General features: G+C 42.6%; 1 protein-coding gene across 2 annotated transcripts in view; it reads left to right on the top strand.

The window, feature by feature from the left end:
- The window catches only part of nphp1 (nephronophthisis 1), a 123,472-nt gene that overhangs the window by 54,378 nt on the left and 51,149 nt on the right, over positions 1-17,945 (top strand). For both annotated transcript variants that reach the window (XM_078542635.1, XM_078542636.1), the window contains exons 10-11: positions 1,892-1,986; positions 15,405-15,533. In XM_078542635.1, the coding sequence (XP_078398761.1) occupies positions 1,892-1,986; positions 15,405-15,533 (224 nt within the window). The remainder of the gene's footprint in view (positions 1-1,891; positions 1,987-15,404; positions 15,534-17,945) is intronic.

Here is a 17,945-nt window from a genome sequence, read left to right as displayed (position 1 = left end):
CCGTTCTTGTCTATCTAATCTTAGCCAGAATATTACTTATCTCCCTGTTCCCATGAGGATCTACTGCACCCCTTCCTATTTCTCAACTGCACGCTGCCCCTTGGTGACATCATCTGAAAGCACAGCATTAGTTTTTACATCTATGCTATCCACACCCAACTCTACCTCACCACCACCTCTCTCAATTCCTCCAATCTGGCCAAATTATCAGATTGCTTATCTGACATCCAGTACTGGATGAGCAGAAATTGCCTCCATTTAAATATTGGGAATATTGAAGGCATTGTTTTAAGACCCCTCTTCAAACGCCATTCGCTAACATCCAACTGCATCCCTCTCCTGGAATCTTTGGGCAGAATTTTTCCGTCGGTGAGTTGGGGGCGGGGCCTGCTCACCGATGTGCAAATGACGCGGGATGACGTCTCATTTAAATATTCAGGAAGGTGGGTGGACAGCGAAATCAGCTGTCTGCCCGCCGACCTGCCAATGGCCAATTAAGGCCATTGACAGGATAATTAAAACAATTAAAGGACCTGCCCATCCAACCTTAAGGTTGGTGGGCAGGCCAGGAGCCCCAGCGGGATTCTGAAAAAACATGTAACCTCATCCACCGGCGGGATGAGATTTCATGTCCGATTTTAAAAAGTTTAATAAAGTTTTTGTGATATTTATTAACATGTCCCATCTCGTGTGACATTGTCACATGAGGGGGACATGTTAATTTTTTAATTTTTCTATTTTTAAAGTTTCAAACACTGTCAGCGCTCTCCCTGAGTCTCAGGGAGATGTGCGCTCTTTTGTGTGCATACGCAAAAGAGCACACTCTGACAGTTGGTGAATCCCTACCCCCCCCCGCACAGGAAGTGCATAGCACTTCCCGTCGGGCAGCCCGCTGGGTGGGCCTTAATTGGCCCGCCCACTTAAAATGGCAGCGAGGCCCGCCCGCCCATCAAGGGCAAAATTCTGCCTTTTGAGCCTAAACCAGAGTGTTCGCAACCTTGGTGTCATATTTGAGATGGGATTTTGACCACGTATTTGTGCCATTACTAGAACCGCCCATTTCCACCTCCGTAACATTGCCCGACTTTGCACCTGCCTCTGTCATCCGCTGATACTCTTATTCATGCCTTTATAATTCTATACTCGACTATTCCAATGCGCTCCTGGTTGGTCTCCTACATTCTATCATCTGTTTTCTTGAAGTAAGCCAAAACTCTGCTGCCCATGTTCCAACTTGCACCAAGTCCATCGCCTCTGTGCTTACAGACCTACATTGGTCCACGGTCAAGCAAAGTCTTGGTTTTTAAATTCTCATCCTGTTTTAAAAATTCCTCAGTAACCTATCCCCTCCCTATCTCTGGAATCTCCTCTAGCCCCACAACCCTCCCTGCACTGCTCTAATTCTGGCCTCTTGCACATCCCCAATTTTTAATTAGTTCACCACTGGTGCTTTCAATAGCCTTGGGCCCAAGCTCTGGAATCCGTCTTTCCAACTCTCTGCCTCTCTATCTTGCTTTCCTCCTAAGACACTCCTTAAAACCTGCCACTTTGACTAAACCTTTGGTCATCTGAGATAATATCTCCCTATGTGGCTTTATGTCATATTTTGTTTCATAATGCAGCTGTGACGTGCCTTGGGACGTTTCATTCTGTTGAAATTGCTATAGAAATATAAGTTGTTGTCTGACTGTGGGTGACCTACTCTCAGTTCATAACTGCTCTTGAGCCAGCTACAGGAAGATTTATGCCATTTATTTGCTGATCTCTCCATCAGTTTATTTTTGTTTTCTATAGTATTTTGAATCTGTTGCCTTATAGGCTGACTGTATCCCTGGTTACCCCTACTACTGTTCAAATAATCATGGTCTAATTTTGCTTTTTCCCTTCACAGGAAATGAATTCCACATGAGTTATTATTTGCAGCCTAAGTTAACCCAGTCCAAGTTATCCTTTAACGACCTTCACTGGGACAAAACACATAATGGCGTGAGTAAAGTGTATTTTGTCTATCATTCATTTTATATGCCATGACCATATGGAATGTTATTGAGAAGTATATAGAAGATACAACATGGAAACTGGCCAAATGGCCCATATACTCTCCAAGCACGCAAACAGTTCTAATCTCATTTACCCAACCTGTTACGATATACCTTTAACCCTTTTCCTCGTCCACATATCCAATCTGGTCTTCAATGTTGACATTTTTGCTCCAATCGCGAACTCTGGAAGTGAATTCCACATCCTCACAATTCCCTGGATGAATAAGTTTCTAGAGTCAGTGGGGCAAACCCTGAGTTTGAAGTTTGGTCAACCCTTCAGTCTATTTTAAATTGATTGAAAATTCAGATTAGAATAGGTTCCACATAGCTTGCAGAGGAATGGATTTGATGAGTTGAATAATCTTTTAGCATTCAATGCTTTGTTATATTCATATTCTTGAATTTATTTTGATAATGCAATGAAACCTGTAAATTAGGGTATCCTAAGGTACTTGTTTCAGGTGCACTTTATTTGCAATTGTCTTTCTTTTCAAGCTGGTCCTTCTATGGCTCATCTGTTTTATCGTACAAATATTCTGGGATTGACTATCTCCTATGGTGTTCCTTTTTTTTTGCTGTCATGTGTTATTCTGATGTCAGCAGGATATGATTTCTTTTCATGTTTTGTTTGTTGGATTTCTCAGTTTATTGACATTCCCAGGATGTTTCCTATTGAGGGAGGCATGTCCAGACCCTGTTATCTGCTGTGTTGGCAGCCTGCACAGGGTGCTGTAGGTCTAGAGTGCCTGGGAGATTCCAGCCAAATTGGGAGGTGGTGCTGGGGCAGTTACTGTCCTGCACACTCCTATCCAGAAACCCCTCAGTGTGTTACAGTTGCTAACGTTTGAAGTGCCATGTGGTGGATAGGGGGCTTTTGGTGAGCCACAGTATGGTTACTGCACAGAAGGATTTGGCCCATAGTGTCCATGCTGACTCTGTAAGGGTTCTCATCTAGGCCCATTCACCCATCCTTTGCTCGTAGCCCTGAAAATTTTTGCACTTCAGGTGCTTATCCAATTCCTTTTTGAAAGCCTGAATTGAATCTGTCTCCACCACACTCTCAAACAGTGCATTCTGGATCCCAACCACTTGCGGTGTAAAAAGATGTTCCTCATGCTGCCACCGATTCTTTTGCCATTCATCTCTTCTGTGTTCTCTGGTTTTCAACCCTTCTGCCAGTGGGAACAATTTCTCTGTACCTACTCTGTCTAGACCTTTCATGATTTCGAATACCTCTGACAAATATCATCTTTATCTCCTCTAAGGAGAACAATCGAATTTCTTCTATCTCTCCACGTAACAGAAGTCTCTCATCCTGGAATTATAAACCTTTTCTGCAGTCTCTCTAAAGCCTTCACACCCTTCCTAAACTCTTGTGCCCAGAATTGGATACAGTACTCCAATTGAGGTTAAACTATAACTTTATAAAGATTCATCACAACTTCCTTGCTTTTATACTCTATGCCTCTATGTATAAAGCTCTGTATCCAATATGCCTTTTTAACCACTTTCTCAACCTGCCCTGTTACCTTCAAAATTTGTGTATATATACGCCAAATCTCTATGTCCTGCACTCCTTTCAGAACTGAACCCTATATAGTTCTTCTCCTCGGTCTCCCTACCGGAATGTATCACTTCACATTACTCTACAGCTCACCACCACCTTCTCAAGGTAACTAGGGATGGGCAATAAATTTTGGCCTAGCCAGCAATGGCCACATCCCATTAATGAATTAAAAAATATATAACCTACCACATGTTCACGCATTCCACCAGCCTGTCTATGTCCTCTTTAAGTCTATCACTATCTTTTTCTCAGTTCACAATACTTCAAGTTTTGTGACATCTGCAAATTTTTAAATTGTGCTCTCTGCACCCAAGTCTAGACCATTAATATAGATCAAGAAAAGCAGGGATCCTGGTATCAATCCCTATGGAACCCAACTGTACACTTTCCTCCAGTCCAAAAACAACCATTTACCACTGCTCTGTTTCTAGTCACTCATATCCACGCCTCCACTTTTAATCCATGGGACTAAACACTATACACTAAATTAATTGCGTTACCCTCATCATCTATCTCTGGTACCTCATCAAAAAACCCATTAAAGTTAGGTAAACATGAAATCCATGTAGGCTTTCTTTAATTAATCCATCCTTGTCCAAATAACTGTTAATTTTGTCCGAGATTATTGTTTTTAAAAGCCTACCCACCACTGAGGCTATACTGACTGGCCTGTAGTTGCTGGGCTCAGCCTTACACTCTTTTATGAACAAGGGTATAATGTTTGCAATTGACCAATCCTCTGGTACCACCCATGTATTTAAGAAGGATTGGAAGATTATGGCTAGTACTTTCACAATTTCCACCCTTACTTCCTTTAGCAACCATGGATGCATCCCATCTGGCCCTGGTGACCTATCACATTTAAGTACAGCCAGCCTTTGTAATACGTCCTCTTTATCAATTTTTGGTCCATTCAATATCTCGATTACCAACTCTTTCACAATAACTTAAGCAGCATCTTGGTAAAGACAGATGAAAAATACACAATTAGTAACCCAGCCATGCCCACTCTTATTACCTTTTCACTATTTATATGCCTATGGACGACTTCTGATTTCTCTTTTGTTAATTGCCATCCTTTCTCACGATCTCCCGCTGTCTCTCTCGTTTTCTTTTTCACTGCCTCTCTGAACTTTATATAGTCAGCCTGGTTAGAACCATAGAAAAGTTACGGTGCAGAAAGAGGCCATTCAGCCCATCGTGTCTGCACCGACCAAAAAAGAGAAAAAAAACTAGCTGCTCATTTTTAATCCCACTTCCCAGCACTTGTAGGTTACAGCACTTCAGGTGCAGATCCAGGTACCTTTTAAATGAGTTAAGCATTTCAACCTCAACCACTAATTTAGGCAGTGAATTCCAGACGTCCACTATCCTCTTGGTGAAAAGATTTTTCCTTATGTCCCCTCTAATCCTTCTACCAATCGCCTTAAATCTATGCCCCCTCGTAATTGATCTTTCAGCTAGAGGAAACAGGTCTTTCCTATCTACCTTATCTAGACCCTTCATAATTTTGTACACCTCAGTTAAGTCACCCTTTAGTCTCCTCTGTTTTAAGGAAAACAACCCTAGCCTATCCAATCTTTCCCCATAGCTGCAATATTCACGCCCTGGCAACATTCTTGTAAATCTCCTCTGTTCTCTCTCCAGAGCAATTATATCTTCCTGTAATGTGGTGACCAGAACTGTACACAAAATTCAAGCTGTGGCCTAACAGGGTTTTATACAGTTCCATCACTGTATCCTTGCTTTTGTATTCAATACCTCACCCAATAAAGGAAAGCATTCCATATGTTTTCTTTACCACCTTATCCATCTGTCCTGCCACCTTCAAGGACCTGTGGACATGCACTCCAAGGTCTCTCACTTCCTCAACCCCTCTCATATTCTCCTGTTTATTGAGTATTCCCTTGCTTTGTTTGCTCTCCCCAAATGCATTACCTCACACTTTTCTGATTGAATTCCATTTGCCACTTTCCTGCCCACTTTGCCAAACCATTGATATAATTCTGGAGACAACAGCTATCTCCTTCACCATCAACTACATGGCCAATTTTTGTGTTGTTTGCAAATTTCCCAATCATGCCTCCCACATTTAAGTTCAAATCATTAATATATATAACAAACAGCAAGGGCCCCAACACTGAGCCCTGTGGAACACCACTGGAAACCGCTTTCCATTCGCAAAAATATCATCGACCGTTACTCTTTGTTTCCTGTCGCTGAGCCAATTTTGGATCCAACCCACCACCTTCCCTGTATCCCATGGGATCTCACTTTTTTGACCAGTCTGCCATGTGGGACCTTGTCAAATGCCTTACTAAAAATCCACGTAGACAACATCCACTGCGCTACCCTCATCAATCCTCCCTGTTACTTCCTGAAAAATTTCCCTAACAAAACCATGCTGACTATCCCTGATCTAACAGTACCTTTCTAAGTGACAGTTTATCCTGTCTCTCAGAATTGATTCCAATAATTTGCCCACCACTGAAGTCAGACTGACTGGTCTATAATTTTCTGGACTCTCACACCCTTTCTAAATATTGGTACAACGTTTGCAGACTTCCATTCCCGAGGTACCTTGCCTGTATCTAGTAATAATTGGAAAATGATCCTTAGAGCATCCGCTATTTCCTCCCTGGCTTTCTTCAACAGCCAGGGATGTAACCCATCTGGCCCTGGTGATTTATCCACCTTCAAGGATGTCAGTTCCTCCAGTACTTCCTCTCTCATTATGCTTATTGTATCTAATGTTTCACACTCCTCCTCTTCAACAAGGCATTATGCCTCTCCTTAGTGAAGACAAAGGCAAAGCACTCATTGAAAACCCTGCTCACATCTTCGGCATCAACGCACAAGTTACCATGTACATCTCTGATTGCCCCAACCCTTTTCTGTTATTCCTTTTCTCTTAATGTACTGGTAAAACACCTTCGGGTTTTTTTTGATTTTACCTGCCAATGTCTTTGTATCCTCTCTTTGCTTTCCTAATTTCCATTTTTACTTCACCCCTGTACTTTCTATACTCCTTTAGGCTTTCTTGTGACTGTCATATGCTTTCTTTTTCTGCTTTATCTTACCCTGTAGGCTTCTGGGGGCTCTAGATGTGGCAGTACCACCCTTTTTCTTTGTGGGAACATGTCTAAACTGTGCCTGTAGAATCTCGCTTTTGAATGCCTCGCACTGACTTGACACTATTTTCCCTTCTAGTAGCTGTATCCAATTCACCCCTCAGCTTTGTAAAATTTATCTTCTCCCACTTTAGAAATTTTACCCTTGTTCTATATTTGTCCTTTTCCATAATATTGATAAATCTAACTGTATTATAGTCACTATCTCCAAAATGGTTCCCCACTGCTACTCCATCCACTTGCCCAGCTTCATTTCCTAAGACTAAATCTACAATTGTGCCCCCCTCGTTGGGCTTGTTATGCGCTGGCTGAAAAAGTTCTCTTGAATGCAGTTCAAGAATTTTGTGCCCCCTGTGCCCTTCACACTGTTCGTATCCCAATTGATATTAGGGTAGTTGAAGTCCCCAATGATTACTGCTGTATTGTTATTGCACCCAGAAATTTGCCTACATATTTGCTCTTCTAACTCCCACCATTACTCCATTATAGTAATAATGTATCTAATATACCATGTGTCTATCTGTGCCATCAGCTCATCGGCTTTATTGGCTATACTCCATGCATTTACATTTACACCTTTTAACACTGCTAAATTCCTGTGCTGTTCACTTTTAAACCTATGCTTCTGTCTTTCAGAGTCACTCACTAATGCTCCATCTCCTGTTCCCTGCTCTGAATTTGCCCTCAGGCTCCCAGCCCCCTGCCAATCTAGTCTAAACCCGCCTCCCAACAGCATTAATAAATCTCCCTATGTGGATATTCATCCCGGTCCTGTTTAGGTGTAGACCATCCAGCTTGTACAGATCCCACCTTCCCCAGAACCCGTCCCAATGCTTTAGAAATCTGATGCCCTGCCTCCTACACCAGCTTTCCAGCCACGTATTCAATCGCTCAATTCTCCTGTTTCTATACTTGCATGTGGGACTGGGAGTAATCCTGAGATTACTGCTTTAGAGGTCCTGCTTTTCACTCTCCTTCCTAGCTCCCTAAAATCTGCTTTCAGGATCTCAGCTCCTTTCCTACTTAAGTCATTGATACCAACGTAGACCACAACCTCTGGCTGAAGAATGACTAGCAGACGCTCCGTGACACCCTTGACCCTGGTACCAGGGAGGCAACACACCATCCTGGTGTCACGCCTATGGCCACAGAAAGGCCTGCCTGTTCCCCTAACTAACAAATCCCCTATCATTTCTGCTCTTCTCCTCTCCTTCCTTCCCTCCTGTACAGCAGAGCCGTCTGTGGTGCCACAGACCTGGCTCTGACTGCACTCCTCCGAGGTACCAACGCCCTCATCAGTATCCAAAATGGAAAATTGATTGGTGAGCAGGACACCAGGGAACCCTTGCACTATTCGCCTAGTTCTCTTGGAATGCCTGGTGGTCACCCATTCCCTTTCTGCCTTCAGGCTTCTAAGCTGTGGTGTGACCACCTCTCTGAATGTGCTATCCATGTAGCTCTCAGCCTCATGGATGCACCACAGTGACTCCAGCCGCTGCTCGAGCTCTGAAACCTGGGGCCCAAGGTTCTGCAGCTGGTGACACTTCCTGCACATGTGGTTGTCTAGGGCACCGGTAATGTCCATGGCTTCCCACATATTACAAGACATGTATTCCACATGACTGAAGTGTCCTGCCATGGCTTCAATTTACTTCCCTTATGTTAACTTTATTTTACTTTGGTTTACTTATACTACATTGTTTTACCTGGCTTTGACTTACTTTTACTTCTCTATTGCTTGTGATTCTTACTGAAATCTAAGCAGCTCCTTTTAAAAAGAATGTGTTTTTCTAATTTTCAGCTATATGAAGACCCTCCCTAACAGCAGTTTCTCACCAACCGATGAACTTGTGTTCCTCCTGTGATGTCACTCTTGGATATTTTCAAAACTCAGCCCTCAGGTGCAGCTTTTCCAACTCCTGGTCCCTTGCAGGCTGAGAAAGATAGAGAAAGAAAAAGAAAAGAGCACCTCCTTCCCCTCCTCACTGAACTCCCTTCTCACCAAACTTGCAGTAATTCTACTCTGTACCAGTTGCACTCTGTGACAGTGCATTTAACCGCTCTTATTTATACAACTGAGATTCAGATGAATCTCCTATCTGGCAGTAACAGAACCAGATTAGGCCAGTTACTTAATTTGCTAATCTGGTTTTCACTTGTATTATCAACCTGACAATACTGCTATCCTTCCTTCTTTCTTTCCTTCTCTATCTTTCAGAACACCTTGTATCCAGGAATATTTCATACCTGCCCTTTTTTGCGCCAGGTCTCTGTGCCACCAAAACTTCATGTTCCCATGTGGTAATAATTTTGAATGGTCGAGCAGGCTTGATGGGTTGTATGGTCTTCTCCTGCTGCTTTTTCTTATGTTCTTATTATACACCTGCAGCTCACCAATCTTATTTACCACACTTTGTGTGTTTACATACCTGTACTGTAATTTAATACCATACTGCATCCCTCTCACTCTGACCCCACCTAATACTGTACTAATCTTACTCTAATGCTATCTGTCTCTCCCAATCTTTAGTGCACTTTGTTTCTCCTTTCTAATGCTACATTCTGATTCCTATCCTTCTGCCATGTTAGCTTTAACTCTCCCCAGCACTAGCAAAGCATCCCAAGGGGACATTGACTCTGTGTTTTGGTTGCGGTGCAGCCCATTCAGCCTGTACATGCCCCACCTCTCCCAGAACCGGTCACAATGACCAAGGAATCTAAGGCCTTCCCTCCTGCATCATCTCTCCAGCCACACATTCCTCTGCCCTGTCCTCTTGTTTCTTGTAGAACGTGGCACCAGGAGTAATCTGAAGATTACTACCTTTGAGGTGCTGCTTGCTAGTTTTCTTCTTGGCTCTCTAAAATCTGATGGCAGGACCTCATCCCTCTTTCTACCTATGTCGTTGGTACCAGTATTCTCCATGAGAGTGCTCTGCAGCTGCTCAGTGACCCTGGCACCTGGGAGGCAACAGAACATACTGGATTTATGTCAGAGGTGCAGAAATGCTTGCCGGTTTCCCTAACTGTTGATTCCCTTATCATTGCTGCTTTCCCAGTCTTCCTCCTGGCTCCCCCTTTACAACTGAGCAACCCATGGTGCCGTGGCTCTGGCTGCATTCTGCAGAGGAACCATCACTTCCACTGGTATTCAGAACAGAATACCATTGGAGAGTGGGATACAGTCCAGGGACTCCTGCATTCCCTGCCTGGTCCTCCTTGACTGCCTGGCGGTCACCCATTCCTGTTTTCCAGCTGCTACTCAAACTTCAAAATTCAGAGCTCGATCTGCTCCAGCTGAAGACACTTCCTGCATATATTTTATTTTAATTCTTTCATGGGATGTGGGCGTGGCTGGCAAGGCCAGCATTTGTTGCCCAGCTTTAATTGAACTGAGTGGCTTGCTAGGCCATTTCAGAGGGCAGTTAAGAGTCAACTGTGGATCTGGAGTCACATGTAGGCCAGACCAGGTAAGAATGGTAGATTTCTTTCCCTAAAGGACATTTGTGAACCAGATGGATTTTTACGACAATTGATAGTTTCATGGTACTATTACTGACATTAGCTTTATATTTCAGATTGTTTTTATTCAGTTATGGGATGTGGGCATCGCTGACTAGGCCAGCATTTATTGCCCATCCCTAATTGCCCTTCCACCAGCTGAACCTATATCCCCAGAGCATTAGCCTGGGCCTCTGGATTACTAGTTCAGTGACAACAGCACTACACCACAATCTCCCCATGTGATTGTCCAGGACATGAGAAGCGTCCTGGAGTTCCACATGGAATAGAATATGCATTCCACAGGACTAAGGTGTCCTGCCATGCTTCAATTTATTAGACTAACTAAACTGAAATGAACTGAAGACTTATTAAAGACTTTTATATTAAAAAAATCCTGACCAGCTACACACAAATCAGCACCTTCCATTGTGCTGATGCCACTTCTATTTTTTTTAACCTTCCTCACTAATGCTCAGGCTCACTCCACTCTGCCTCTTTTTCCTGTATGCCTGCACTCTCTGAAATCACCTCCAACTCTCTGAAACCACTGCTGTCCAGTAGTGTCACCCCTTGATTTTTTTTTTTGTTCTCGCAGTGTTCTCTCTCTGCCGCTCCTTTTATCTCCACTGTGCTGTAGGGCCTCCCACTGTTCCTGGAGTGCTGCTACTGCTGCTATTTTTATCTCCCCCTGTGCTCTCAGGCCCCCCACTGTTTTTTACACAGATTACACAGAATATACGGCACAGAAACAGGCCACTCAGCCCAACTAGTCCATGCTGGCGTTTATGTTCTACTTGAGCCTCCTTCCACCTTTTCCTAGTTCTTCTAGCAGATTATCAATACCTCATATAGTGGTGGATTGTCAACGCTTGTCAAAATTTGCTTTTAGTGCTTAATGCTGAGCTGCATTGGAAAGAAAGGGTGCTATCGAATGCTATCAAACTTTTCCCCATCCAGTTCTAGCATGTGGAGTCTTGAGCTCCAGCTTGTCAAAAATAAGAATTTATTGATTTCCGAGGGGATGTTGGGAACTACAAGTCCTGACATGCACCGGAAGTTTCTGTGCGTCTACGGAGCGGGCTGCGCATGAGTAGTTCAGCGTTGTGAGATCTTCAGGCCGGGGACAAGTGCTTAGGGTGCCTCCTGAAACAAAAGAAAAGGTGTGAAAACTTGATCACGGGACCCAGGAGTAGGGTGCTATAAGACAGAGGAGTTCCAGGATGGGACAGGGAGAGGTCCTGGAGAGAGAGAGAGAGAGGACCAGAGAAGGAGCCACTAGGAGGAGGAGGCCACCGGGCGGAATCACTGGGTAGAGAAACCATTGGTGAGAGGAGCAAAGAGGATCCAAGCAGTGAAAGTGCTGCAGTTGACAGGCTGCAAGTAGTGAGAGCTCAGGTGAAGTCCTGGAGAACTGAAAAGGCAGTAGAAGGTTGATAACTCCGTTTTGAGGGCTGTTGGGGCAGAGGTACCCTTTTGGAGCAGTGGTGTTCTGCTCGGCGTACCTGAAGTGCTGCCTGTGAGTTGGTGTTGGAATGCAGCCTCGAGAGTCCAGGTGAACATAGTCTCACTCGGAGGTGATCACTTGTTGAGGCAGACCGAGTCAGAGTGACATTTGGATGGAATTCAGAGGCTGGATCTTGTCCTTCCTAAAGTGTGGTGCCCAGAACTGGGCACAATACTCCGGTTGAAATCGAACCAGTGTCCTTTTACAAATTTAACATAATTTCCTTGTTTCAGTACTCATTGCCCCTATCAATAAAGGCCAGGATGCTGAATGCTCTATTAACTACTTTCTCAACCTGCCCTGCCACCTTCAATGATTTATGCACATATACACCCAGGTCCCTTTGCTGCTGCTCTGTTTAGAATTGCACCCTTTTATATTGTCTCTCTGCATTCTTCCTACCAAAATGAATCACTTCAGTCTTCTCTGCATTAAATTTAATCTACCACATGTCCACCCATTCCACCAACCTGTCCATGACTTTTTGAAGTTACACACTATCCTCTTCATGGTTCACAGTACTTCCAAGTTTCGTGATTTTGCAAATTTTGAAATTGTGCCCTGTATACCAAGGAAGATCAGGGGTCCTAACACCGATCCCTGGGGATCTGAAAAACAATCGTTCACCGCTGCCCTTTGTTTCCTGTCACTCAGCCAATTTTGTATCCATGTTGCTACTGTCTCACTTATTCCTTCAGCGCTATGTACATATGAACATACAAATTAGGAGCGGGAGTAGGCCATTCAGCCCCTCAAGCCTGCTCCATCTTTTGACAAGATCATGGTTGACCTGATTGTGGCCTCTACTTTTGTGGCCCTACACTGTTTGACTCCCTTGTCAGTCAAGAATCTGTCCAACTTGGCCTTAACAGTATTCATAAACCTGCGTCCACTGCTCTCTGGGGAAGAGAATTCCACAGACTAATGACCCTCCGAGAGAGGGAAATTCTCCTCACCTCCATCTTAAATGGGAGACCCTTGTTTTTAAAGTGTTCCTTAGTTCTACTGTCTCCCAACCTGTCAAATCCCGTTAGAATCTTATTTCAATAAGGTCACCTCTCATTCTTCTAAACTGCAATGGATACAGGTCCAACTTGTCCACCCTTTCCTCAAAAAATAACCTCTTCATCCCAAGACAGTCGAGTTGAATTCTAACTTTGCTCACGAGTCTGTTGTGTGGCACTTTTATCAAATGCCCTTTGGAAGTCCATGTTCACCACATCAAAAGCATTACTCTCATCAGTCCTGCCTGTTGCCTCATCAAAAAACTCAAGCAAATTAGTTAACCACGATTTTCCCTTAATAAATCCATGCTGATTTTCCTTCCTTTACCTGCATTTGCCCAAATGACTATTAATTTTGTCCCGAATTGTCGTTTCTAAAAGCTTTGTCATCAAGGTTAAACTGACTGGCCTGTGGTTGCAGGGCTTATCTTTACACCCTATTTTGAACAAGGATGTAACATTTGCAATTCTCCAGTCCTCTGGTAGCACTTGAGTCTATGGAAGATTGGAAAATTATGGCCTCTGCAGTTTCCACTCTCACTTCCCTCAGTATCTTTGGATGCATCTTATCCAGTTCTGGTGCCTTATCAACTTCAAGCACATACAACCTATCCAATCCTTATCAGTTTTAAAGCCTTCAAGTATCTGTACTACCCCCTCTTTCATCATGACCTGTGCAGCATCTTCTTCCTTGATAAAGACAGATGCGGAGTATTCGTCTAGTATTTCAGCTATGCCCCTTGCCTCCATGCATAAATCCCCTTTTTAGTCTCTAATTAGCCTCACTCCTCTTTCTTAATACTCCTATCTTATCCAAGATATAATAGGAAAATAGTTTATATGAACATACGAATTAGGAGCAGGAGTAGGCCCCTCTTACCTGCTCCTTCATTCAGTAAGATCATGGCTGATCTGATTTTAATCTCAACTTCACACTCCTGTCTACCCCCATTAACCTTTTAACCCCCTTGCTTATCAAGAATCTATCTACCTTTGCCTTAAAGGTATTCAAGGACTCTGCCTCAACCATCTTTTGAAGAAGAGAATTCCAAACTCTCTACCCTCTGAAAGTAAAAATCTTTCCTCATCTCTGTCCTAAATGGATGACTCCTTATTTTGAAACAGTGATCCCAAGTTTTAGATTCTCCCACAAGACGGAACACCCATTTCACATTCACCTTGTCAAGTTCCCTCAGGATCTTATATTTTTCAATCAAGTTGCCTCTTACTCTTCTAAACTCCAGCGAATACAAGCCTAGCCTGTCCAGCCTTTCCTCATAAGACAACCCATTCATTCCAGGTATTAATCTACAAACCTTCTCTGAACTGCTTCTAATGCATTTGCATCTTTCCTTAAATAAGGAGACCAATACTGTACATGGTACTCCAGATGTGGTCTCACCAATGTCTTGTACAACTGAAGCATAACCTCCATACTTTGTATTCAATTCCCCTTGCAATTAACAATAACATTCTCTCGGCTTTGTTAATTATGTATTGCACCTGCATACTAACCTGTTGCAATTCATGCACTAGAACACCCAGATCCCTCTGCATCTCAAAGCCCTGCAATCTCTCACCGTTTAGATAATATGCTTCTTTATTTATTCATCCTGCTAAAATGGACAACCTCACATTGTCCCACATTATATTCCATTTGCCAGTTCTTTGCCCACTCACCTAACCTATCTATATCCTTTTGTAGCCTCCTTATATCCTCTTTACAACTTACTTTCCTACCTATCTTTATGTCATCAGCAAATTTAGTAACCATACCATTGGTCCTTTCATCCAAATCATTTATATAAATTATAAAGAGTTGAGGCCCCAGCACTGATCCCTGTGGCTCACCACTTGTCACATCCTGCCAACCAGAAAATGAGCCACTTATGCCTACTGTGTTTCCTGTTAGCTAACCAATCTTCTGTCCATGCCAATATGTTACCCCATACACTGAGTTTTTATTTTCCCCAATAACCTTTGTTGAGGCACCTTATCAAATGCCTTCTGAAAATCTAAGTACAGTACATTCACTGGTTCCCCTTTATCCACGGAACTTGTTACTTCTTCAAAGAACTCCAATAAATTGGTTAAACATGATTTATCATGGTGTTCTTGGTCACAGTGGAAAATGATTGTAGAGCAAGGACTATATGTGATATATAAATAATGTTTGGTTTGTTCAATGTCATATCCCGTCAAAACCCTTGAAGTGCTTTGCAAAAATAATTTATTTTGTAGTAGAAGTGATTGGTAATATGCAGGAAAACATGGTAACCATGTTGTGTTCACAAGACCCTACAAATAGCAATAAAATGAATGATGAGTATTTCTGGTTTATTTTAGTGTTGTATTGGTTGAAGGCAGATTGGCTGAAACATTTCTTCCGATGGTGCTAGTGATATTTATCCCTAACCGGAACAGTTTTGGTTTAATATCACACCACAAGTACAAATTATGTTTTTCATACTCAAACTGCATCCCTCAACATAGTGTAGGTTCACATGAGAAGAAAGATCACTTGGACAACTTAATATGACTGAAACTGATATTCATAGAACCTTAATCCAGCTTCTGGAGAGGAAGGAATGAATAAACGTTCATATATATTTTACCAAATTGAGGTTATCATTTAATTTCTTTTGATATCTGTAGGTCCGGCCGAGGAAGACACATATATCATACATGTTTACATTGTGGAGTTGTAGAATGGTTCCTTTGCCTGGGCCTGCTGTCCAGGTGCTAAGCAGGCAGATTCGTTTCTGCCTTTTTGATGGACAAAGGGTAAGTCACCTACTAGTTAAATCCTTCATTTGTAGTGAATTCTATAGTGCAGAATCTTGTCTGTATCACCTGGGCACAAAGTGTCACCTGGATAGACTGCTAAGAGGACATTTGGGTAGCAAGGATCATATGCCTGAAATGGAGCCAATAAAAGAAAGAAAGACTTCCATTTGTAAAAAGCCCTTCACAAATGCAAGGGGTCCCAACGTGCTTTATAGCCAATCAGTTACTTTCGTTAAAAAAGTTTAATTGCAGTTGGGATGTAGGAATGCAGTCAAATTGTACATAAGTAGCTCCTACAAATAGCTTTGGGATAAAGATCAGATAAAGTTTTAGAGCTGTTGGTTGGGGATACATATTGGCTTAGGCATCAGGGAGAGTTCCCTTGTTCTTTGCTTTAATAAGTTGGGACCTTTTATGATTTAATTTAATGTTTCATCCAAAAGATGACACCTCCAACAGTGTAGTGCTCCCTGGTACTGCAATGGAGTCTCAGCCTAGATTTTGTACTCAAGTCTCTAGTGGAATTAAACCTACTTCAGCAATAATTTTCCAAAATTCCCATTGGATTGGGAAATTGCCAGTGTTACTCCAGTATTTAAGAAGGGTTGGAAAGGGATACAAGAAATTATAAATCTTAATTATATAAAATTACACTCTAATGGCTGTTGTGGGAAGTTATTCGGAACAGAGTGAATGAACATTTTGGGGGGGAAAAATGAACTGAACATAAAGAGATAACATGAATTTGTAAAGCGTAAGTTATGTCTATCGTAGTTGAATTTTTGAGGAGATCACTAATGTAGTAAATGAAAAAACACCCTGCTGCCACAGAGAAGATAGCCAGCGTGGATTCGATTAACTGAATGGTGGCCTCCTGTGCCATGATGATTATGATGGAATTTAATGCCGTCCGTCAAGGTGAATTTGGTAGTGGGGGCGCATTTCATCAGGTGTGAGGGGTGGCGACTGGGTGGCTGCCTTCCCGTCTCTACCCTGACTAAATCTGGGGCATGAATTCACTCAGTAGTGGGTGGAGGACTTACCATGCGGGAAACTTGAAAAGCAAACTCTTGTCAGGGTTGCTTACAGGTTTCCAGGGCAGATCTTTGTTCAAAGGCACTCAGTGCCTGATCAAAGAACCTGGCATCAGAATGGGGTGCCTGCTGAGAGTCACCCTCCATCCTTCCTGCCAATCCTCCTCTCCAGCAACTCCCCACTTCTGCCATCTGTAGCTGTAGCTGTGGCCCTCAGTGATCCTAAGCCTTGGATGGGTGCATTACCGGCAGAAGGCACTGCCTCCCCCAGTGGCGCTGCTGAGCAAAGCACAGCTTATTGACTGGCAGCTCTCAGCAGGTGGGACTTCCAATCCCACGGTCCTTGATCCCAGGGATAGCCTGCCACTGTCCAGTTAAGTGCCTGGACTTAATGCGACAGGCCTATCGCAAAAGAGATGACCTGGGACTCTCGATGGATTTCCAGCCGGTGGAAAATCCCCCACCGCTGCCATTAAATATCATCCTGTGACTTAAGTGTTTGATGTTTGGGACTCCTGCCAAGGATTCATTTTATGCTCCTACAACCAATCTTTGAAGTTTCAGGCCTTGATTAGCTAAAACAAAAAACTACTTTTTGGAAATGGTACTTAGCCAACTATTTTTTTTGATATTTTTTCCACCTGTTAAGAGTGGGGTTGGAGAAAGAGGTGGAGGAAAATAGGTGCAGTGGCGTTTTTTATATTTTGAAGTTTAAAAATAATAAATAGGAATAGTAGTGAAAAGTAAAACCAAGAATGTGAGGAAAATGAGAAACAGCTGAGTTAACATCTCTTTAAATCATTTTGTTTTAGGCAATTTACATTTATTTTAGCTGTTAACAGAACTAATCTTCACTGCTGAGAAATTGGTTTACCTTTAGGTTTCGGTCTGATTGATCGAAAATAGAAGGACACACTTTGAAAAAGAATGTATGTAATAACAAATTAGCCATGTTTTATGGCAGAGATAAAAATTAAAGCTGCAAATACTGAAAATCTGAAATAAAAACAATATATTGGAAATGCACAGTGGGTTCATCGCCAACTGAAAAGAGTAAAGACAGGTTAATTCTTTGAGCTTTTGGGGGGTACTAGCTTCAAGTTTGTAAGTCTTTGGACCTTAGATGAGGAAATTAGATCTAGATATAATGGGCGAAGGTATGCTTTTCAACAAATGGCATTTAGTATAGATAAATACAGTGTTAAGCACATGGGTAGAGCTAATGCTAAGAATGTATACACCATGCAGAGTTCTAAATAAATGACTGCTTAGCAGGGAAAAGAGCTAGGTGTTGTAGAACATTAATCTCCAAATGTTTGTAACTGTTGGAAAAGCAATTAGCCTATTAGGATGTATTCCGAGAATGAACCATACA

This window comes from Cetorhinus maximus, chromosome 5 (genome assembly GCF_964194155.1).
Source record: "Cetorhinus maximus chromosome 5, sCetMax3.hap1.1, whole genome shotgun sequence".
NCBI lineage: Eukaryota > Metazoa > Chordata > Chondrichthyes > Lamniformes > Cetorhinidae > Cetorhinus > Cetorhinus maximus.
Note: the sequence above shows the minus strand (reverse complement) of the source record. Positions and strands in the feature narration are given on the sequence as shown.